The following is a 24,922-nucleotide window of genomic DNA, read 5'->3' as shown; positions in this document are numbered from 1 at the left end:
ACCAAGCTGCTCGCATTTGCCTGGCCCATATTCCTCCAAGCCTTTCCTATCCATATACATGCCCAAATGTCTATTAAATCCCATAACCATACCCGCCACTTTCACTTCCTCTGGCAGCTCATTCCATTCTGCATCGCCATCTGCTTTTGATCGACAAATCAAGGAAACAGGCCCTTCGGTCCACCGAGTCCGTGCCGACCACCATTCTATTATTTTCACCCACACACTTTCACACCCAACCCCAATAAACTTGGGGCAATTTGCAGTGCTTAATTAACCTACAAACCTGCATGTCTTTGGGATGTGGGAGGAAATTGGAGCTCCAGGAGGTCCCACATGGACACAGGGAGCACAGGGAGCAAATTTCAGGTAATCACAAAATGCTGGAGTAACTCAGCGGGTCAGGCAGAAAGGAATGGGTGACGTTTCGGATCGAGACCCTTCTTCAGAATCTGAAGAAGTGTCTCGACCCAAAACGTCACCCATTCTTTCTCTCCCAAGATGCTGCCTGACCCGCTGAGTTACCCCAGCATTTTGTGTCTACCTTTGATTTAAACCAGCATCTGCAGCTTTTTTTTTCCCTACAAATGCAAATTTCACACCGTGAGCGCATGGATCGGACCCAAGTCTTTGGCGCTGTGAGGCAGCAGTTCAACCAGCTCCGCCACTGTGTGTAATAGTTACCACTCAGATCCCGTTTAAATCTTTCCACTCTTATCATAAACCTACGCCCTCTAGTTTTGGATTTCTCTTCCATGGAGAAATGTTTGGTTATTCACCGTATATATGCCCTTCATGTTTTTATGTACCACAGTGAGGTTACCCCTCAGCCTAATGTGCTCCAGGAAAAAAGCCCAGCCTCTCCTTCTAGCTCAAACCATCCAGACACAGGAACATCCTCGTAAATCATTTTTGCAACCTTTCCAGTTTAATTGCACAGCAGGGCAACCAGAATAGTACAAAGTACCCCAAATGTGGCCTCAACAATGTCATGTACAGCTGTAACATGACTTCTCAACTCCAAGGAATAAAGTCCTAGCCTGCCCGATCTCTCCCTATAACTCAGCCCCTCAAGTCTTGGCAATGTATCGTCGTAAATCGTCTGTGCACTCTTTCCAGCTTGTGTTGGTTTTATTTCCGCGTTTAATTTTATTTCACTTTGGCTTGCATCTTCCACTGCTGAGCTATAAAATAAGGCTTTGAGGTCATTCGCAAAAAAGACAAGAAGAAAATAAAGCAGACAAACAAAGCAAAAGAAAAAAAATGCTATCTAATCATTTTAAAAACAAGAGAAAAACTGGAATGAATAGAATTCAGATATAATAGCCTAGAAATATTCATTAAGATAAAGTGGAAAACTTATCACACAATGCTTAATATCTTGCCCTGAACATGAAAAGACTTAGAATAGCTCTCAAAGTGCACAGGTTAAAGTAAACAAGAAGAATTGCAAAGGGTTGAATAACTAATTACATAAATTTACAACTACAAATACCCCAAATAGAGCCAGAAAGAATACCTGACAATTCCTTACCACGATTATCACAAATCCTTTGAATTAAGTGTCATTACCATTTTCTTCTCAGCACTTTGCATGTTATTTTAGTTTGCATGTTTTCAAAGTGCAATTGTGCCGTGTACACCAGACCCTAAAGCGGCCAACATATGTGGAAGACCATGTATATAGATAGAATCTTCAAAATGGAAAAAAAACAATTGGAAATAATGTAGGTAAAAATAAATAGAGCCAAAGAAGAAATATTTGAAGCTCCAACATGACCCGAAATCAGTCTGTCTGATTTCAGAACAGTGAGGTAAATTCTGGAAATTTGTGTTACCAAATAAGACCAATGCTGCAAGAGACCATGAGCCGGAAAATGGACATTAGTCAGAACCCACTCGTCCATTGAGTGCAGTACCTTGGAAAATGCTCTCTGGTGTTTGCACAGTAATGGTATTAAAACAATATTCATCTAACAGTGTCATGAATACCAAGGTAATTGTGCATAATATAGCATTAGAGTAAACACACTGCAAGTTATACAATAACTTGTGTTGCAGCTGACCATGACAGCACTTGCAAAAAAATAAATCATACTGCTCACAGCTTGGAAAAGCAGTTTAGCACATAGGAAAATAACATTTTTATTTATATTGTAAACATGCAATTTTCATTGCCTCTTAGAAGCCAAAATGTTTTTGAAATTAAAGTTAGTTAGGTCCAACCTGAATTAATAATTTTAACTGTGTGATATTCAATAAATTGAAGAATTTTAATATTTTATTAATACCGACATTAAATATAACCACATTATTTTCCCTCACTTGCATGTGATGTGAAATTAATTGCTAAATTAAAACAAATTGAATCGCTGGCAAAACCAATCAATACTGCTTCAGTCATGTGATTGATCAATAGGGTTCTCAGTACCAAAGATCAATTTTAACCTTAAGAATAGTTCCCACACCATCCAACTTGCGTATGCCTTGGGACTGAAGTTCAGCTTCATTAAGCATTATGTGTTTTTAATTTTTTTTACAAGTGAACATACTCATGAAAATCTATTTTCTCCCCAACCCTGTCTGTCATTTAATGGCAACCCTGGCAAAGTTATTAAATTATTAGAAGACCTACCTGGAAATCCTGATCGTCAATCGCAAACCTCTCTCTCAAATTTCGGAAGACCATTGGGCAATATTCTTTAAACTTAAAGTGACTGGGCATATTCTCCCTGGTAAGTAAAAATATAAAACCTCTTAATTTCCATGTTACGTGTACAAGTTCAATCATTTCAACCATCAACATGGGAAGAAAATTAAAAAACAAATTTTAATTGGTTTCCTTCCACATTCCAAAAATGTGCAGATTTGTAGTTTAATTGGCTTTTGTAAATTGTTCCCAGTGTGTAGGACTAGAATTAGTGTATGCATAATCGTTGGACAGTTTGGACTTGGCCCGTTTCTATGCTGTATCTCTAAAAATAAAGGATGTTTTGTTACAGCTGTACAAGGCGTTGATGAGGCCACATCTGAAATCCTGTGCATTGTCTTAGACCCGTTGGCTAACAAGTGATACAGTGGCATTGGAGGCAATCTGAAGGTGATTCACTGGGCTAATTCCTGGGATAAGATTTGTCCTGTCAGATAGGCTGGACAATTTGGCTTGTAATCCTTGTAGATTAGGAGGGGTGACTTTATTCAAATTAGAAGACTGAGGGGGGATCTTACTGAAACATATAAAATTCTTAAGGGGTTGGAGAGGCTAGATGCGGGAAGATTGTTCCCGATGTTGGGGAAGTCCAGAACCAGGGGTCACAGCTTAAGGATAAGGGGGAAGTCTTTTAGGACCGAGATGAGAAAACATTTCTTCACACAGAGAGTGGTGAGTCTGTGGAGTCTGTGGAAGGTAGTTGAGGCCAGTTCATTGGCTATATTTAAGAGGGAGTTAGATGTGGCCCTTGTGGGTAAAGGGATCAGGGGGTATGGAGAGAAGGCAGGTACAGGTTACTGAGCTGGATGATCAGCCATGATCATATTGAATGGCGGTGCAGGCTTGAAGGGCCAAATGGCCTATTCCTGCACCTATTTTCTATGTTTCTATGTTTCTGTGTAAGAGCCCATGGGAGTTTGACAGGGTAAAGATTGAGATGTTTTCACTAGTAGGAGAGTCATAATTAGGGGGCATAACTACAAAACAAGGGCCTAATCATTTAAAACTGATGCATGTAGAAATTCTTCTCTCAGAGCCTAGTGAATCCCTGGCATTCTCAAGGGTGGTGGAGGCAAGATTATTAGGCATATTTATGGCCGTGATTGACAAATATTTGAAAGGTCAAGGAACTGAGGGTTATAGGAAACAGGCACAGAAGAGGCGAGGTCTGTATAGATCAGCCATGAACATATTTCATGACAGGACAGGATTTGGGAGTCGGGTGTCATGTTCTTGTTATTGTGTTCGTACTTTTGTTGTGTTCTTATGATGGAGACCTGCTTGATACCTGTCGGCACTAAGTTTACATCTATTGTGTACTCATCGGTTACGATCATTGCTTACATGCCATCATGAACCAGATGCAAGATGGGGACAAATTTCTGTAGGCAACCTACATAGGAGAGCTCCTCTTTGGTCTTTGAGGGGAGCTGACTCACAAGGACCTTGTAATGAGCTTCAAGGTGGTGAACAGCAATGGGTCCCCTCTGCATTCACCCTAATTGGACTTGTCTCCCTTCTTGAATACAGTTGCATAATTATGACAGGGTACACAGAATTATTTATAACTGGTTATTTGCATTCAAATGTCCTTTCAATGCCATATTTTGATTATGAATCATATAACATTGAAGTGCAAAACAATGGGCAAAATAAAATCAAGTGTATGGGTGAAAGGTTTTTCTCCACTACAAGCATGTAGTGATGTCAGCACCACTACTGGGAGAAAGATTCATGGTGGATTTACAAAAGATGGTTAATTATCGGGATGGAGGAATTTATCACGTAATGTTTAAAGTAGCTCGTGCACATGCAAGATTTACATATAATACAGCTGTGTCATTGAGAGGTTACATGTGCCAGTGAATTAATTAATTTGGCAAAAAAATGTTCACACTAAATTCTCAAGGCTAGGATTTGTATCTTTTCTGGAGGTCCTTGATGCTGAGTCTTGCAATTTTCTGAAAATCAGCATCAGCATTGTTCTGCTGTCAAACAACCATAAAAATCCAGGATTCCTTTTGCCTCTCCAGCTTTCATTAGTTTTGGCCTGTCAATTTTCCATCCGCTTTAAGATCCACCTAAAATCTCCTGCGCCAAACTCTCTTGAACTGTACTGCCACATGGTTGCTCAACACCTCAATTTTTAAAATCTTTCAAGAGATCAAATCAATTTGGATATGATAGATTACAAATTTAAATTGAAACAGAAAATAATTTCAAGTGGTATTGAATGCTCTCCATCTATCAATGGTAAATTAAACATCCATATTGGTGGTGTTTGTCCTCAGCAAGTTTGAGATCTTGGCAAACTCTCAGAAGTGAGAATCAAGTAGAGATGGAGGCATCACCTTTGATTGGTTGAAAAACATCATGCAGTTGAAGATCAACCAATGATGAGCGTTTGTCGGCATTGGGCCTGTACATACAGAATAGTGAAAGGCTTGGATAGAGTGGATGTGGAGAGAATGTTTCCACTGGTGGGAGAGACTAGGACTAGAGGTCACAGCTTCAGAATTAAAGGACGTTCTTTTAGGAAGAAGGCGAGGAGAAATTTTTTGAGTTCGAGGGTGGTGAATCTGTGGAATTCATTGCCACAGAAGGCTGTGGAGGCCAAGTCAGTGGATATTTTTAAGGCAGAGATAGATAGATTCTTGATTAGTACAGGTGTCAGAGGTTATGGAGAGAAGGCAGGAGAATGGGATTAGGGGGGAGAGATAGATGACCATGATCGAATGGCGGAGTAGATTAAGAAACATAGAAAAATAGGTGCAGGAGGAGCACCGCCATTCAACATGATCATGGCTGATCATCTAAAATCAGTACCCCATTCCTGCTTTTTCCCCATATCGCTTGATTCCTTTAGCTCTAAGAGCTAAATCTGTCCACTCACCCAACCTATCCAAGTCACCCTGCAGCCTCATAGCATCCTCCTCACAGCTCACAATGCCACCCAGCTTTGTGTCATCCGCAAATTTGAAGATGTTACTTTAATTCCCTTGTCTAAGTCAGTAATATATATTGTAAATAACTCAGGTCCCAGCACCGAGCCTTGCGACACCCCACTAGTCACTGTCTGCCATTCTGAAAAGGACCCGTTAATTCTTACTCTTTGCTTCCTGTCTGCCAACCAGTTTTCTATCCATGTCAATATCCTACCCCCAATACCATGTGCTCTCATTTTGCACACTAATCTTTTGTGTGGGACCTTGCCAAAGGCTTTTTGAAAGTCCAGATACACCACATCCACTGGCTCCCCCTTATCCATTCTACTTGTTATATCTTCAAAAAAAATCCAGATTAGCCAAGCATGATTTCCCCTACATAAATCCATGCTGACTTTGACCGATCCTGTTACTGCTTTCCAAATGTGCTGCATTACATCTTTAATACATCTACTCCTATTCCTTATGACCTTTTGTTGCTACCCAGAAATAAAATCAGGAAATATTAGGTCCACAGCGGGGTGGAGAGAAAAACAGCGGACATTTTAGTTTGTACGACCTTCCATTAAAACCTCTGAAAGATCATGGCTCTGAAACATTCACATAGTTTCTCCCTCCACAAATGCTGCTCAATCTTCTGAACGTCTCCTGCATTTATTTTCTGTGAGCAAGAACTATCGGACTCATTTTGTAAATTGCAGCAATACCATGTAAGAATGTAAATCATTATACCTTTCAAATACTTTGCAACAATTACCTTCAAATGTAATTAAAACAGTTATTAGATTGCAAGGCAATTAACTTACTTATTGAAAAGATGGTTGTCCACTTTTATCTTGCTGTAGGCTTTGAAGTCATCTGGCATCAACATAATCGGAATTTGAACATGACTCAATTCATTGATCTGAAATAAAAACAAAAACAACTGTTAAAAATATACTAATTAAACTATAATTAAGGTTTTTCTTATGTCAGGAGGAAGTGTTTTTTTAAATATCAGAGTAACCTTCGATTATGCAGAGGATCTAACTCTTGGAATTCCAGCATTTCTAACGTTAGCGCAGATAAGCCAACCCAAAATGAGTGGAAGCACAACAAAACAAGAACAATTTGCTCAGCTCATTCACCTTGCTTTTGTTGTTTTTGCCTCTGAATGCTTTTGTAGTTTTCTTTCCTTCAAACTCTGTTATTTGTTAGTAAAAAAGCTTGAATCTTAAAACATATTTTACTTTGGCTTCTAATTAACCCCCATTCATTATTTGCTTTTCTCGAATCTTTCCTCACAAGCCTGCTACTGTTTCTGCTAATAATCATTCTTTTTACGACTTCAATGTATTTTCAATATTTCAATAGGTATTGATCTTGTCCAGTAGCAAAAAAAGTATAGGAGCAAAGAGGTCCTTCTACAGTTGTACCGGGCCCTGGTGAGACCGCACCTGGAGTACTGTGTGCAGTTTTGGTCTCCAAATTTGAGGAAGGATATTCTTGCTATGGAGGGCGTGCAGCGTAGGTTCACTAGGTTAATTCCCGGAATGGCGGGACTGTCGTATGTTGAAAGGCTGGAGCGATTGGGCTTGTATACACTGGAATTTAGAAGGATGAGGGGGGATCTTATTGAAACATATAAGATAATTAGGGGATTGGACACATTAGAGGCAGGAAACATGTTCCCAATGTTGGGGGAGTCCAGAACAAGGGGCCACAGTTTAAGAATAAGGGGTAGGCCATTTAGAACGGAGATGAGGAAGAACTTTTTCAGTCAGAGGGTGGTGAAGGTGTGGAATTCTCTGCCTCAGAAGGCAGTGGAGGCCAGTTCGTTGGATGCTTTCAAGAGAGAGCTGGATAGAGCTCTTAAGGATAGCGGAGTGAGGGGGTATGGGGAGAAGGCAGGAACGGGGTACTGATTGAGAGTGATCAGCCATGATCGCATTGAATGGCGGTGCTGGCTCGAAGGGCTGAATGGCCTACTCCTGCACCTATTGTCTATTGTCTATTGACCACGGTATTGTAAATTTACTTGAAGAAAGGCAGTATGTCATTATTCATTCCCTATCATGGTATGGTTTACTGGGAACAACTGATAATTTACTGGATATTTATTTGTTGATGTTATTGTTGTTGCATCTAATGCGTATATAAAACTGCAGCAAGTAAGAGTTTCATTGTCCATCAGGTGCATATGACAAATAAATAATCTTGAATCTTGCCCAGCCTTGATTGTTGTGTGGGGTTAAACTCAGCAAGAGTGGATATGTCTACAAATCAGAATGGTGTGACACTTGGACTGGACAGGACCCTGCTGGTAGTGCAACTGCTACCCTTGAGGTTCCTGCTGTTGCAGTTTGTGTGTTTGGGTCGTGTTACTAGTGGAGTTTGTGGGTTTGGGATATGTTACTGCTGGTCGTTAGTATTACTTGGCGAGTCTAGCTGGAATGTTTAATGCATCATGGTGCATCAGCTGTGGTGGGAATGATTGCTTGTAGTAGTATGGGGGGTATCAATCAAAACAGACTGCTTTGACCTGATTGATTACATTTTGCGTTTTTGGCATTGGACTCATTCAGCTCTCACACTCTATCTCTAAAATAAACCACAGCTGACTTTATTTTTTCACATACATATGAATAATGAGCATGAGGAATCCGTAATGTAATACGATAAATACTGAAATGATTGCAACCACAACTCTGCATTCCCACCATCATCTGGTAACCTTTCAAACCCTTGCTCATCACAAATTTACCTACCTGTGCCATAAAAGTATTCAAGTAATCTGTATCCATCTCCCTTCAAGGAAAAGATTTCCCAAGAATCAATTTCTCTGCGAAAGAGAATTTCACCTCATCTTTGCCTCAAATGACAACACCTAACTTTGAAAGAGTATCTGTCTAATTTTAGATTCTTCCACGTGGAAAGATCCCTGCGAAAGAGAATTTCACGGGCGGCCCGGTGGCGGAGCGGTAGTGTAAAATATCCCTAGAGTGTTTAGGATAGTGTTAATGTGCGGGGATCGCTTGCTGGTGTAGACTCGGTGGGCCGAAGGGCCTGTTTCCACGCTCCACCTCTAAACTAAAGTAAACTAATTCCCTATAACTCCATCCTATCAAAATCTCTCAGAGGTTTCTCAAAGTGTTGTTCCAGGTATAAGCTTCGTAAACCTTTTCCTAATTGCTTCCAATATATTTATAATAATGCCATTTAGAAACATAGAAAATAGGTGCAGGAGGAGGCCATTCAGCCCTTCGAGCCAGCACCGCCATTCATTGTGATCATGGCTGATCGTCCCCCATTCAATAACCCGTGCCTGCCTTCTCCGCATATCCCTTGATTTCACTAGCCCCTAGAGCTCTATCTAACTCTCTTTTAAATCCATCCAGTGATTTGGCTTCCACTGCCCTCTGTGGCAGAGAATTCCACAAATTCACAACTCTCTGGGTGAAAAAGTTTTTTCTCACCTCAGTTTTAGAGTAATAAAATCAAAATTAGAAAGAAGAGAATGGTTTTGCAAGAACAACAATGCTTTGGTTCAATAATTGTAAAGAGTACAAGAATAGACAGGGAGCTGGTAGAGAAATGGGCTAAAAAAGTTGTCTGATAAGATATAATTGAAAATAATTATTTAGAAATAGATGGTGACAGCACCTAAAAACTTCACAGGCAGATGAAAGGTTCTGTCAACCATTATGGGATGACAGGACGGTACAATAAGATTCAGATACGTTTATTTTCCTATACACTAGCAGGGTGCAATAAAATTCTTTGTTCGCATTAAGCTTGTAAACAGCAACGGCATAATACATAAATACATAAATAAATATAACGACAAATGTAAAAGAGCAGAATGGTGCCAAGATTGGAGTGCAAACTGAAGTAATGGAAAATAAAACTAAAGTACAATAACGGAATAACCGAGTGGGGTAGAAATTAAAGAATTGCAGCACCTCTGTAAAAAGGGTAAGAAGGTGATGAAGGTGACAATGGTTCAGGAGGCTGATAGCCATGAGGAGGGACACAAGTATGGTCGCTATGGCTTTAAAGCACTGTGTCTTCTCCCAAAAGGTAGAATGCCAAAATTGGAACATAGAAACATAGACAATAGGTGCAGGAGAAGGCCACTCTGTCCTTCAATATGATCATGGCTGATCATCCAGAATCAGTACCACGTTCCTGCTTTCTACCAATGTCCCTTGATTCCATTAGCCCCAAGAATCACATCCAACTCTCTCTTGAATACATCCAGTGAATTGGCGTCCACTGCCTTCTGTGGCAGAGAGTTCCACAGATTCACAACTCTCTGGCTGAAAAGTGTTTTTCCTCATCTCAGCCCGAAATGGCCTACCCTTTATTTTTAAACTGTGACCCCTGGTTCTGGACTCCCCCAACATCGGGAACATTTTTCCTGCATCTAGCCTGTCCAATCCCTTAATAATGTTATATGTTTGTACAAGATCCCCTCTGATCTAAATTCCAGTGAATATAAGCCCAGTCGATCCATTCTTTCATCATATGTCGGTCCCGCCATCGTGGGAATTAACCTGGTGAACCTATGCTGAACTCCCTCAATAGCAAGAAAGTCCTTCCTCAAACTAGGAGACCAAAACTACACACAATCCCCCAGGTGCGGTCTCACCAGGGCCCTGTACAACTGCAGTAGGACCTCCTGGCTCCTAAACTCAAATCCTCTCGCTCTGAAGGCCAACATGCCATTTGGTTTCTTCACTGCCTGCTGTACCTGCATGCTTACTTTCAGTGGCGGCCAAGGTTATAGGCATACTTGATGATACTTCCAGCCTTCCTGAACATGAACATGGACTGGATGGAAGAATGTTACGAATCAGTGTTCACCACACTCTGTAGCTTTGGGTGGTTAAAAGCAGTTCAGTTGCCATACCAGGTAAGATGCATTGCATCAAAACACTATAGTGCTTCTGTGGAAGTTTGAGAGAATTCTTGGTGACGTACCATGTCTTCTCATTCACCTAAGAAAGTAAATACGCTGAGTTGCATTCTTGATCACCACATCAGTGTGAAGAGACCAGGTTAAGCTGATGCTGAAATGGATCCCGAGGCACTTGAAGCTGCTGGTCTTTTCTACAGCAGCTCCATTGATGAGGACAAGCTGTTTACCCACCCACCTCCACTTCCTTAGGCACACCCAACTCATTCACCTCGCTGACGTCAAGGGCTAGGTTGGTGTGTGCTCACCAGAACAAGGTTCCCAACTTCTCTTCTGTACTCCGTGTCATTGTTGTAGTTGACCTGGATGGTAACAGTGGTATCAGTGGCAAACTTCAAGATAGAGTTGGTACTGTACATGGCCATACAGTCATGGGTGTACATGGAGTAGAACAAGGGTCCGAGGGTTAAAGAGGAGGAAATGTTATGACCAATTCCAACTATGTCAATCAGGAAGCCCAGAAGATGACTACCGACAGAAATCCTAAAGCCAGGGTCCAGAGGTTTAGAGACGAGCTTATTTGGCATTATGGTGTTGACAGCTGAACCGTAATCAATGAATATCATCCTGACATAGTTGTTCTTGTTGTCAAGGTGATCCAGAGGAAGGGAGATGACTTCCTCCGAGGACCTATTTTTTCTGTATACAAATTGCAAGGTTTGTCTAGAAAACTAACATAGATGTAGACAATTATCAATTTTTCCAAGGCATTTCATTGTGGTCAATATGGCGGGTAGTCACTGAGACAGGCCACTTTACTTTTCTTGCGAACTGAAATAAAAAGGAAGAGTCAAAATACTGGATGGAATGGGATATTTGTCTGCAGGTTATACAGATAGGATATGGTGAGTGAAGGAAAAAATAATGATTTTTAGTTTATTGCAAATAAGAGACAGGGAATCAGTGGAAGACCAAAATACAGGAGTGTTTGACGTGCAGAAGTGTGAATATGTTTAGGTGACTGCATTTTAGTCAAGGTCGAGCTTTTGGATGGTCGAATATGAGAGTATATTTAGGGAGTATATTTAGGGAGTGGAGCCAAGGGATGGGTCAGTGGCAGACTAACGACGACATCATGGTTTGCAGAAGTAGCTGTTTTGATGTTCCTGGCATGAGACCAACTTTTGTCCACTAATTTATATACAGTTTACTGTGGCACCAATTCGATGGGGATTAAGCAGATTTACACAAAATGTTTAGAAAATCAGTTTTAATCCTGAATGCGTAAAAGGGGATTTCCAGACTCATCCGAAATTAATCCTACAATTGCAGTGAGCACAGACTGCAAATTAAAAATGAAAGTTCCTAAGCTTAAATATTATTGCAAGGATAAATGAGATTGGGAGAGCGAGTGTGAAAATGACAACAGCAGCAAAATTCAACATGTCAGGGAAACAGAAGCGTGAAGAGAAACAGTTTGACATAATTTAGGAGCGTCATATTTAAAGATGAAGCATGCAACCACAGAATAAGTATTTTAAAGTATTTTAAAGAACTAAGATCAAAGTCTTGACTAAATTAGGTTTTCAGAAACTATTTGAGAGGTTTAGAGATTTTGCTTACGTGCGGGTGAAATTGCTTTAATTATTAATGTTGGGAAAAATAAATTAATTGAAAACAGTCCAGCAATTGAACTTGAAATGGCAAATGAAATAGATGTGGATATTAACATGTAAATGTAATATAGATATAGACATACAGATATAGGGTGGCACAATGATGCAGCAAGTAGAGCAGGAGTTCGCAGCTCCAGCAGGCTGGGTTCAATACTGACATCCGGTACTGTCTTTGTAGATTTGCCCAATCACCCCATGACCCCGTGGGTTTTCTCCAGGTGTTCTGCTTTCCTTTCACATCCCAAATACTTGTGGGTTGGTAACTTAGTTAGGCACTGTAATTTTTCCTGGTGTGAGGGCGAGTGGAGGAATCTGGGGGAGAGTTGATGGGAAACTGGGGTGAATAGCAGGATAGGTGCTTGATGTTCAGTGTGGACCTGATGGGGTTTAGGGCTGCATCTATGCTATACATCTCCATGACTTTATAAAGGTATTATGAAAGAAGCCATTAGGTACTTCCACATCAACAAATATGAGTTCACACAAGATAATTATATTTAACCTATTATACCCCATGTATGGGCTACATTTTCAGTGAGGCAAATGACATGTCAGGAAGAACTTGTTTTAAATGCAGCAAGTGGTCACACTTTGAACTCATTGCCTGAGGGTGGTGGAGGTGAAGATGATTAATGACCTTGAAGGTTGGAAAAGCTGAATTTACCACCATCTTACTTTTGCTGAGCCTGGAAGCTTGGCTTTGATGTTTGGTAATTGCATTTTAGAAACAAATGACTTGCTTCCATGTGAATGTACAAGACTTCATTTCCTTCAAACTTGGAGGGCTACAGCAGGGGAAATTGGACAGCTCCAGATTGCTCTGGTGGGAGCCACATGGACCTGGACAGGATAGATTTCCTTTGGTGCAGTAATGATTCTGAGTACTATTCTGAACAAAGACTTGAACATGCCTTTCTTCTGAAATTTGGGACTTGCCAATTTTTACACTCTATGTCGGAGCACTTGATGGCAGACCCCCAGTGTGAGGGCATTACTTGGGGAACATGCTTCTTAATCCTACACCACTCAGATCTGGCACAAGATCAGAGACCCAGATTTTATTAATGGGAATTCCTGGCCTGCCAAATGGAGGAAGATATATTTTTTTCAAATTACTTTGGTTTATTGTTGCTAACTAAACTTCTAATGTAGTTTTATGAAATTCAAAAGTTAATTTTGAAAAATATTTACAATGCTTTTAATAGTTTTTATGTCTATAAATATATGAAGCATTAAAAACACTGCTTATATGATTTTGTTGGGGCTGAAAAGTCTGAATTTACTGCTCAGATAACCCTGCAGTGCAAATCCAATTAAAATCCATCTATCTTATTACCTTGAACATAGCACAGGACAGGAACAAGCCTTTCGGCCCACAGTGTCTGTGCCAAACATGATGCCCAAACCAACCCTTATCTGGCGGCACATAATCCATATCCCTGAATTTCCTGCATATCCATGTGCCTGTCCAAAAGTTTCTAAAATGCCACTGCATTTACCTCCTGCACCACCACGTTCCAGGCACTCACCACCCTGTGCAAAACATTAACCTTCTCACCTTAAACCTATATCGTCCAGTATTTGCTATTTCCCCCCTTGGAAAAAGGTTCTGATCGTCTATCCTATCTATGCCTCTCATAATCCTATATAATCCTATTCTATCAGGTTTACCTCAACCTCCAGCGCTCCAAAGAAAACAATCTGTCATAGAGTCTGAATCATAGAGTCCTGCAACACAGAAAACAGGCCCTTCAGCCCACCTTACCCATGCCACCAAGATGCTCCATTTACCTTAGTCCCACCTGTCTGTGTTTAGCCCATATTCCTCTAAACCTTTCCTATCCACGTACGTGTCCAAATGTCTTTTAAATGATTATCAAATGCCTCACTTAAATCCATGGAGACATCCACTGCCCGGCTCTCATCGATAACCTTTGTCACCTCCTCAGAAAACTCGATCAAGTTAGTAAGACTCGACCTGTCATGTACAAAGACATGCTGGCTGTCCCTAATTAACCCAATCTCTTCCAAATAGGAGTAAATCCTATCCCCGGGAATCCCTACAATTAACGTGCAGCTCGCCTACCTCTAATTCCCTAGAATTTCTCTACTTTCTTTCTTAATGGAACAACGTTAGCTATTCTCCAGTCCTCAAAGACCTCACATTTGGTGAGAAGAGATGCAAAGACCTTCGTCAAGGTTCCAGCCATCTCCTTTCTTGCCTCACTCGATAATCTGGAATAGATCTCATCAGGCCCTGGAGATTTATCCACCTTAATGCTCCTCAAGAGCCCCAGCACCTCCTCCTAAATCTTGCATGTTAGTATTGCAGCTGCAATATTTCTATCCCCTAGGTGGAGCAAGCACAAAATCATTTCACGGATGTTGTGGATAAAGGCGAATTACTGGATGTTCTACACTAAGATTTCCACAAGGCATTTGATATAGTGCCAGATCAAAGATTAGTACAGAAAATAGCTCACAGTGTATGAAGTAATATTTTGGCATGGATAGAAGATTGGCTAGCTAACAGTAAATAAACAGCAGTCATTTTCTGGTAGTCAAGGTGTAGGGAGTGGTGTGCCACAAGGATTAGTGGGGAAGCCTCAACTTATTACAGTTTACATAAATGATGTGGATGAAGGCACAAAAAGGCATGGTTACCAACTTTGTTGACGACACATAGATAGCAAAGTAAATTGCAAAGAGGACATAAACATAAAATAATTTTGCGACATTTAAGAAACATTTAGACAGGAACATGGATAGGACAGGTTTAGAGGGATATGGGCCAACCTCAGGCAGATGGGACAAGTGTAGATGGGACACGTTCAGCGATATGGGCAAGTTAGGCCAAAGGGCCTGTTTCTACGTGGTAAGACTCTATGACTCTAATTAAAAGCAGGACATGGTGCAAACACTTAACAGGCTAGCATCTCAAGAATGAGAAATACAACATTTCATGTTAAAAAGATGTTTGTCAGAAGTGGAAAAGTGAATTGGATTTTCATTTACACTGGAATACAGATAGATTAAGTGTGCAAGTAAAGATCTGGCAACTGGGAGTATATTATGCAAAAGTGTGAAATTATCCATTTAGGCAGGAAAAAGTTAATAAAATATATAAATGGTGTAGCAGGGAGAGTTCTTATCTGCCAGAAGTTAGAGCTGCAGGAGAGGATAATTGAAATGTACAAGACACGGAGGGAGCCGTTTGGTCTTGGGTACAGCTGCTCCCAAACCAAGCTGTGATGCATCCTCATAAAATGCTTTCAATGATGCATCTGTGGAACTTGGTGAGAGTTGTTGGGGACATGGCAAACTTCCCAAGCCTTCTATGAAAGTAGAGGGGCTGGTGTGCTTCTTTGACCATTGTTCCGATGTGGCTAGTTCAGGACAAATTGATGGTGAAGAACTTCTAAGAACTTGAAGCTTTCAACCATCTCTACTTCGGCACCATCGATGTATGTGTACCACTTCACGTCCTGAAATCGATCACAATCTCCCTTGTCTTACTGACATTGAGGGAAAGGTTGTTGTCTCAACACCAGATTGCGAGGTTCTCAATCTCCCTCCTGTACATTATTTGGCATCCGGCCCACTACAGTGGTGTCGTCTGCAAATTCGTAAATTGAGTTGGATTGGCATCTGGTTGCACAGTTGTGGGTGTACAAGGAGTAAAGAAGGGGGCTGAGAACGTATCCTTGCGGTGCTCCTTGAGAGACATAGATGAGGCAATTTTATTTTCCTCACAGGATCTTTGGAACCCTGATCCTCAAAAGGACAATGGAAAAAAAGTAACCGATTAATTTTAAGGCAGCCATAGATAGATTCCTCCGTCTACGCCGCATCTGCGCCCAGGATGAGGTGTTTCACACTAGAGCATCAGAGACGTCCTCATTCTTTAGGAAACGGGGCTTCCCCTCTTCCATTATAGATGAGGCTCTCACTAGGGCCTCCTCTATATCCCGCAGCTCCGCTCTTGCTCCCCCTCCCCCCATTCTTGTCCTCACCTTCCACCCCATCAGCCAGCGTATCCAACAAATCATCCTCCAACATTTCCGTCACCTCCAACGGGATCCCACTACTGGCCACATCTTCCCATCTCCTCCCCTTTCTGCTTTCCGCAGAAACCGTTCCCTCTGTAACTCCCTGGTCCACTCATCCCTTCCCACCCAAACCACCCCCTCCCCAGGTACTTTCCCCTGCAACCGCAGGAGATGCAACAACTGTCCCTTTACCTCCCCCCTCGACCCCATCCAATGAGTTTTCACTGGAGATTAGAAGGATGAGAGGGGATCTTATAGAAACATACAAAATTATAAAAGGACTGGACAAGCTAAATGTAGGAAAAATGTTCCCAATGTTGGGCGAGTCCAGAACCAGGGGCCACAGTATTAGAATAAAGGGGAGGCCACTTAAAACTGAGGTGAGAAGGAACTTTTTCACCCAGAGTTGTGAATTTGTGGAATTCTCTGCCAAAGACGGCAGTGGAGGCCAAATCACTGGATGGATTTAAGAGAGAGTTAGATAGAGCTCTAGGGGCTGGTGGAATCAAGGGATATGGGGAGAAGGCAGGCACGGGTTATTGATTGTTGACGATCAGACATGATCACAATGAATGGCGGTGCTGGCTCAAAGGGCCGAATGGCCTCCTCCTGCACCTATTTTCTATGTTTTTTCTATGTTTCTATGTTAGGACCCAAACAGTCTTTCCAAGTGAGGCAGAGGTTCACCTGCACCTCCTCCAACCTCATCTATAGTATCCGCTGTTCCAGGTGTCAACTTCTCTACATCGGCGAGACCAAACGCAGGCTCGGCGATCATTTTGCTCAACACCTTCGCTCAGTCCGCCTTAACCAGCCTGATCTCCCGGTGGCTCAGCACTTCAACTCCCCCCCACTCCCAGTCTGATCTTTCTGTCATGGGCCTCCTCCATTTTCATAGTGAGGCCCACCGCAATTTGGAGGAACAGCATCTCATATTTCGCTTGGGCAGCTTACACCCCAGTGGTATGAACATTGATTTCTTTAACTTTAGATAGCTCCTCTGTCCTTCTCTTTCCCCTCCCCCTTCCCAGTTCTTCCACTGTCTTCCTGTCTCCAACTACATCCTTTCTTTGTTTCGCCCCCTCCACTGACATCAGCCTGAAGAAGGGTCTCGACCCGAAAAGTCACCCATTCCTTCTCTGCTAAAATGCAGCCTGACCCGCTGAGTTACTCCAGCATTTTGTGATACCTTCGATTTGTACCAGCATCTGCAGTTATTTTCCTACATAGATAGATTCTTGATCAGCTGAGGGGTGAAAGTTTACTGTGGGGAAAATGGGAAAGGAGTGTGGAGATGACAATAACGTCATAAAGTGCGTGAGTAACTCAGCGGTTCAGGAAGCATTGCTGGAGAACATGGATAGGTGACGTTTCAGGACTAGACTCTTCAGACTGGTTTTGCAGTCAGGGAAGGAGACGGTTAGTCATTTGTTCATTGAATAAACACCTGGGGCAATCATAAATATGCAGAAGTACAGAGAAAGGAAAGAGTACTCTACTGTCAACTGCTGCAGTAAGATTACTGTAGTTTCACAATCTCAAGTAAAAGTACTTCACCACAGAATAAGGTATTGTGTTTAAAAAAAAAGTAATTTACTAAAAATCCCTGATCAGGACATCTGCACAGTTTGGAGTAATAATTACCAGCCCAATGTAAATGTAGGAAAATGGTGATTCACCAGCAATCTTTTAAAATAGCTGAAAACAAAAAAAAAACAAGTTGACACCCCTACATCCATTTTCCAAGGGATGATCCAATTTGAATTGCCTGAGCATTTTTTTAAGCCTAACTGCAGTTAATTTATTCGTTCACATAGATTGAACACAGCTTTTTGCATCCTCCAGAAAATAAATTTTACCTACTGGGTCAAATGCTTTACTTAAAAACAATCCTTGTCAGGTACTAGATACGAGGAGATAGTGGATTAATCTCTATCATATAGCCAATGGTCATGATGCATGTCTACTCTTGGTAATGGTCTATGTGGTAATGCTGTTAACAATCATTGAATACATTTTGCATTTCAAACTGCTGCTATTCACCTAACAAATTGAAATTCAGTATAATTCATTTTTATTCTCAATTTTACAAGTTATCGGGGCAACAATTAAAGCTGGTTTGCAAAACTGCACATTCCAGCTCCAGACTGCGATTAGTTGCCTGTTCAATTTTACAGTAACACTACATTCTACCAGAAGGAATTAAAAGTATTAAAATATGGTGTATGAGCAAGAATTACATTGGGTACATTGCCAATTAAGTTAAAGACATGATCTGTGTGATGTTTACTGAAGAACACATTGGAAAAAGCTACGCCGTAAGGTGATTACAACACACATTATTGTGACAGTAATGAACAGTTTAAAAAAGAGAGACATTTTAAGGAATCTCTGCGGAGTGAGGGGGTATGGGGAGAAGGCAGGAACGGGGTACTGATTGAGAGTGATCAGCCATGATCGCATTGAATGGCAGTGCTGGCTCGAAGGGCTGAATGGCCTACTCCTGCACCTATTGTCCATTGTCTATAAACCAAGTGCACTGGATTTGATGCACAACAATCTGACCGGTCGATCAGCTTGCCTAGGTAAATTGTGAGCTGCAATGACCAGAGATATAAATTGCCTTTTTATTTTCACAACAAAATCTGAATAGCCTTTAAGAACAATTTTTCTTCTTTTCTGACATTGGTCATCGTTTGCAATGATGATGATGATTCAGTCCTCAAAGCTCAGCATTGCCAAACACAGGCAGCTGGCCAAGCCATGCCCTCAAGCTTACTGGCTGAGAAATATCTCAAAAGTCTATATCTTTGTTATATTATATCGTGTCATTGAACATTAAAAAACCAAAAAAAATAACACCAATAAAATCAACACCATTAAAAAATGATCAATTGGGATTTTATATTAATTAAAACACTGAAGTAGATGTTGTGTACATGGATTTCAGTAAGCCATTCAAAAAGGTTCCACATGGTAGGCTGCTCTGGAAGGTTAGATTGCATGGGATCCAAGGAGAGATAGCTGAATGAATAGCAAATTGGCTCCATGGGAGGAAGCAGAGGGCGATGGTGGAAGTTTGCTTCTCGGACTGGAGGCCTGTGACTAGTGGTGTGCCTCAGTGCCCGTTACTGTTTGTCATCTACATCAATTATGTGGATGAGAACATGCAGGGCAAGATTAGCAGGTTTACTGATAATACAAGAGTGAATGGTTTTGCAGATAGTGAAAATGGTTGTGAAAGATTGCAGCAGGATCTAGATCGATTGGCCAAGAGGGCTGAGGAATGGTTGATGGAATTTAATACAGTGTGAGGTGTTGCATTTTGGGACGTCTAACAAGGGTAGAACCTCCACAGTAAATAGTAGGCCTCTGGGGAGTGTTGTAGAGCAGCGGGATCTAGGAACGCAGGTGCATGGTTCCTTGAAGGTTGAGTCGCAGGTAGATAAGGAGGTTAAAAAGGCTTTTGGCACACTGGCCTTCATCAGTCAGAGTCCTATAGGCTCGGATATAGTCTCAATCTCCCAACCTACCTCATGGTTGCACTTTTTTAAATTTACACTTTCTCTATAATCATAACATTGTTCTTCAACTGTAATGGTTTAACACTGCAACACTATGCTCTGTATTCTGGTATTTTTCTCTCTACACAAGTACTTGTGCATGGGTCGGTTATATTCATGGGTGATATAATTTGACTGGACCGCACACGAAGAAAGTTTCTCATTGTATCTCGGTGCATGTGACAATAGTAAAGCAGCACCAATGCTTTAGTTTGTTCCATAAGTATAATCATTTACAAATGGCTGCTGTTTTTATTCCATTTGCTGGTTAAGCCTTATTATAGAAGAGTCTGAATCAGGTAGCAGTGAAGAGCTGGTTTAGATGGGAAAATAGAATACCACCTTCGAGAAAACTGGTTCAAATATACAAATATTAAAAATAAAAGATTGCCTCGTTTGTTTGTAATGGAAAAAGCTTCAGGCAAACAGCAAAATTCTCCATAGAGAAACACGAGTTGCATTCAATAATAAATATAAACACAACCTGTGTAATTTTGCAACTGTTTCAAAGTTTCATTTCCTTCAGGAAGTTACAATGTCCTGAAATAAACTATGTCAAGATAGTCAGTTTACTCCTGGCCGTCAACTCGGTAGCACAGCTGATTAAAGCATCTCCCAGTGAATACAATACATGGTGAATTTACCAATATGTTGTCTGATAAGAAAATATGAAAGTAAATTAGTTGAACACATTTAACATTGCTCTGGTTATTCAATTGCTCAACTTGGGTTGCTAACGGCAAAATATGCATCATTTCAACAGGATGCAGTTTGCTGGTCTCGGTGAATTTTCAACAGAATACATTGTAAACCGTATTAAGATTTCAGTAAATTCCTTGAATAAACTAACAACTTGAAAATTAAGTAAAACACTGAACAATTTGAAGTTCATTAAAACATAATGTGGTACAGATGGAAGACATTCAGCCCAACATTTCTCTACATGAAAAGGAGTAATCAAACCAAGTCTTAACTTATGGTAAGAGGTCTGCAGTCCTACAGGTTATGCCCCTTGAAGTCAGACTTTTGACATGTTGCCATTGTTTCTGCATCCACCACCATTCAGGCTTTGATTTGCAGACCTCTACCAATCTCTAGATAAAATAAAAAGTCTTTCCACATCTCCAATTTTACTTTCAATCAATTACAGGTCCACCACTTTATTATCCGTTTTGACGGACCAACAGAGGTCACGACCTTGAGGGACCGAGATACCGCAAAGTCGGCCGCAGAAGTTGACTCTGGGAACACATTTGCCAGCTCCAGATTCTAGAGCCCTGGGCCCAGACGGCAAATTTGACCTGCAGAAGTTGGCTCTGGGAACAGATCCGCTGGCTCCGGCAGGGCAGGAGTTCCAGAGCCCCAGCCACATGGGGAAAATTCGACCCGCCAATCGACGTGACAGTCCCATTGAGGTTGAGATTGGCTGCCTCACCCAGCTTAGGTGCCACATTTTCGGGGGGACCTCCAGGGGGGTTTTCAAGTGTGGTCTTGGTATTTTGTTCAGATTAAAGGAGGTGCCAGACCACCAGTTGCCGGAAAATCAATGTGGACCTGTACTTGATTTTTTTGTCCAATGGTTTGTCCAATCTGTGGAATTCTCTGCCTCACAAGGCAGTGGAGGCCAATTCTCTGGAAGCTTTCAAGAGCGAGTTAGATAGAGCTCTTAATGATAGCAGAGTCAGGGGGTATGGGGAGATGGCAGGAACGGGGTACTGATTGTAGATGATCAGCCATGATCACCTTGAATGGCGGTGCTGGCTTGAAGGGCCGAATGGCCTACTCCTGCACCAATTGTCTATTGTCTATTGTTTTTGACTCCTCTGCTTTGGGAAATAGATAGTTTCTGTGACACGGGGTTCACAATTGTATAGAGTACTCAAACTGCGCCCTAACCAATTCCTGTATACCCTCCATGCTCATACATACTACATTTCGGTAAAGGAAACACAAATGAAATAAAATATAAAATAATCTATATCATTAGAGACCCTTCAACTCAATCACATTCAAGCCATCTTTTAGCTTTTAGCAACCAGCATTTAGCTTTTTTTTTGGATGAGCAAACATTTGGCTTAATCACTGTGCTTTCAAGACCACAAGAATGTTTGAATCTGTTGAAAGTGAAATCATGTTGTGAAAGTTTGCAGAAACATGGGGAACTATTTCGTAAACTATTTCAAGAAGGCCAACATTTTTCAGAGTAGCTCAAATTGTAGTACTGATTACTTTTTTGGTTGGATAAATATACACAGCTTGTTATGATTCTTATTAAGTCGGTCGATGGCAGCCTCGCCAACGGTCTGTCTGTCTTTTTGTCTTTTTTGTTATTTTTAGTGTGTTTTAAAAGTTTGTGTTAATGTTCTCTGGTTTGTTTCATGTGGGGGGTGGGGGAAGGGGTCGGGGGAACCTTTCTTTCAATTTCTTAACTTGCCAGAGAGGCGATTTGTTTCCGTATCGTATCTCTGGTCGCTCTGCTAAGTTACTTGGAGGAAAGTAAAATTAGTAAAAATAAACCTTGTAAATTTTTTTAAATGTAATTGATCTGTCTGTCCTGCTTTATCTTTTCTGTTCAATCAAATTGTCATTTCTCTTATCTTTATTTTTGGTCCAATTAGAAAACAACTTGTTCCTTAACCTGTCATTGTTCTTTCTTGGTGAGCAACAAGGTGGAAGTAACAACTGTCCAGAATAACTTGCTCTTTAACATTCACTTCCTCTCTGCATGGAAAAAGTTAAACACGTCCCTTCAGCAGTTCCCTTTGGTGCTGTGCCCATAATTAGACATTTAATGTGGCAAGGCAGTGTGCATGTGTATATTTTAAAAATCTATATCAATCTGAACTACTCTGTTGATGAAACAAAAACAAGTAGGTATTAATTTTTTTTACTGACGATTGTCTTAAACTTAGATCAGCACAAATCATCAAATTTACCCGAGACGCAACATAATATAAATTGTTTAATATTCTTACAACAATTAAACTTTGCAGAAATATAATGGATGTCAAAATACTTTTACATTAAAGTTTACAGAAACATGGGAATCTCAAGAAGGCCAATAGCCTTGATAAACTTAGTACTGATGACATCAACCATTACAATTCTGGACATTTATTGTTCACAAGTTCAACATTACCTCTAAGTTTGCAATGTTTAGAACATAAGAAAATAGCAGCGGAGGGTCACCTGTCCCCTGCAATCTGCCCCAACATTCAATGTCTACCCCGACTCTTCTCTGTGCCTGTTCCATTTTTCCACAATTCACCAATCTGTCAAAAATCCATCTCTTGCTACCTTAACTACCATCAGATTGAGCCTCCACAACCTATTATGTAGACAATTCCAGTAGTTCATCATCCTCTACACTGTATATTCAGCTGTTAAATGAACTATGCTTTGAATAATGGCCTCACAAGGTCCACCAACACCACTGCGCTTGTTAAAAAGGCACAGCAATGGCTGTTCTTCCTGAGTACACTAAAAAAGGTCAGTCTGCCACAACAGCTTCTGATGACCTTCTACCGCTGCACCACAGAGAGCATTCTGACATACGGCATCTATGTGTGGTATCTCAGCTGTACGGCAGCAGACAGGAAAGCTCTTGAGAGGGTCGTCGGCAGAGCGCAGAGGATAATTGGGGCACAGCTGCCAGCCCTGGAGGACATCTACAACGCACGCTGCCTCAGGAAAGCCACCAGCATCTACAAGGACTCCACACACCCATGCCACTGTCTGTTTGAACTACTTCCATCTGGCAGACGTTACAAAGCCTTCTACGCCCGCACTTCCAGACTAAGGAACAGCTTCATCCCTAGAGCTATAACTGCTCTGAATCGGTCCTGCTGAGAGCCCGCCATGATCGGTCTCTGCCCCCAGGGTCATCTGGCACAACTGACCCCTGCACAAACCTTTTTTTGCACTTTACCTTGTTCCCCCTTTTTCTTTTTCCTTCCCCCTGCCTTCGTGTTGTTTACATGTTCGCCGTGATTTATTTAAATATTTGATTTGATAGCATTGATATGGAAGCGACAATCAAAATCTCGTTATACTTGTACAATGACAATAAAGGATATTGTATTGTAATCAAAAAACAAAAACATTTCACCAAAATATAAAATTACAATAGCAACTATAGCATGGGTTTCAAATGCATCAAATTCAATATAATTATCTCACAGGAAAGATGTATTAATTAACACTTTTATAATTTTGTGCAACACTGCCAAAAAATATCACATATTTTCTATCTTGAAATTGGTGTTTTCTTAGTTCTTTTGCCTTTCATAAAATGTGGAACTGAAATATACACCATCCCAGCCCAGATGCTTGCAGTAAATTTATCCAACTATTCAAAATCTGTAATTTTAAAGGCACTGGGCCATGAAATAGTTTTCATTAAAAATAAATCTGATGGCTTTGTGCTCATTTTGTGATTCTATAGGGATCGCCCTTAACTTCTGATTCTTGACGCATTTTGGAAATAATGATCAACCTTCCTTTTAAGAGAACTTTATTTAAATTGGATTTTCCCAATGTTTGTTCATTAAATATGGACGGCAGTGACAATATGTGATTCATAATCCTCCCTTATTGCCTGAGAGTATTGCAAGACAACCATGTGATTTTGTCGTCTTTTTCTGCTGCTTGCCTGACTATATCATTTCATTAACTATAACAAGATGCAATAGAGGGATTTTAACTCATGATCTCTGGCTTACCCACACTGTAGACCCTGTTACTGCAGTACTCTTTATGCATTGGTGATGCAAAATAAAGGCACAATTCTCCTTTTCTTTGTAAGGGTTCTTGCAGCACAGGAGGAGCTCATCTAACCCAGCGTGCATGTGGCTCCTCTTTGAAAAAGCTTTCCAATTACTCTCAGTCCTTCTTTACTCAGGCAATTTTCTCACCTCCATATAATTATCTAACTTCCTTTGAAAAGCTTCTACATCAGTTTCCACTGTGCTCTCACACATCGTTTTCCAGATCATAACGTTAATGCATACAAAAAATAATACTTTCACCAGTGGTCTTTTTCCAAATTACATCACAGTTATAGTACATTGTGCCTTCAGTGGA

General features: G+C 40.9%; 1 protein-coding gene across 1 annotated transcript in view; it reads right to left on the bottom strand.

Annotated features, from left to right (window-relative positions):
* The window catches only part of LOC144603160 (phosphatidylinositol 5-phosphate 4-kinase type-2 alpha-like), a 198,221-nt gene that overhangs the window by 72,523 nt on the left and 100,776 nt on the right, over positions 1 to 24,922 (bottom strand). Inside the window, exons 2-3 of the mRNA XM_078416327.1 lie at positions 6,462 to 6,559; positions 2,636 to 2,732 (exon numbers count right to left, since the gene is read on the bottom strand). Coding sequence (XP_078272453.1) covers positions 2,636 to 2,732; positions 6,462 to 6,559 — 195 coding nt within the window. The remainder of the gene's footprint in view (positions 1 to 2,635; positions 2,733 to 6,461; positions 6,560 to 24,922) is intronic.

Source organism: Rhinoraja longicauda, chromosome 2 (assembly GCF_053455715.1).
Source record: "Rhinoraja longicauda isolate Sanriku21f chromosome 2, sRhiLon1.1, whole genome shotgun sequence".
Lineage (NCBI taxonomy): Eukaryota > Metazoa > Chordata > Chondrichthyes > Rajiformes > Arhynchobatidae > Rhinoraja > Rhinoraja longicauda.
Note: the sequence above shows the minus strand (reverse complement) of the source record. Positions and strands in the feature narration are given on the sequence as shown.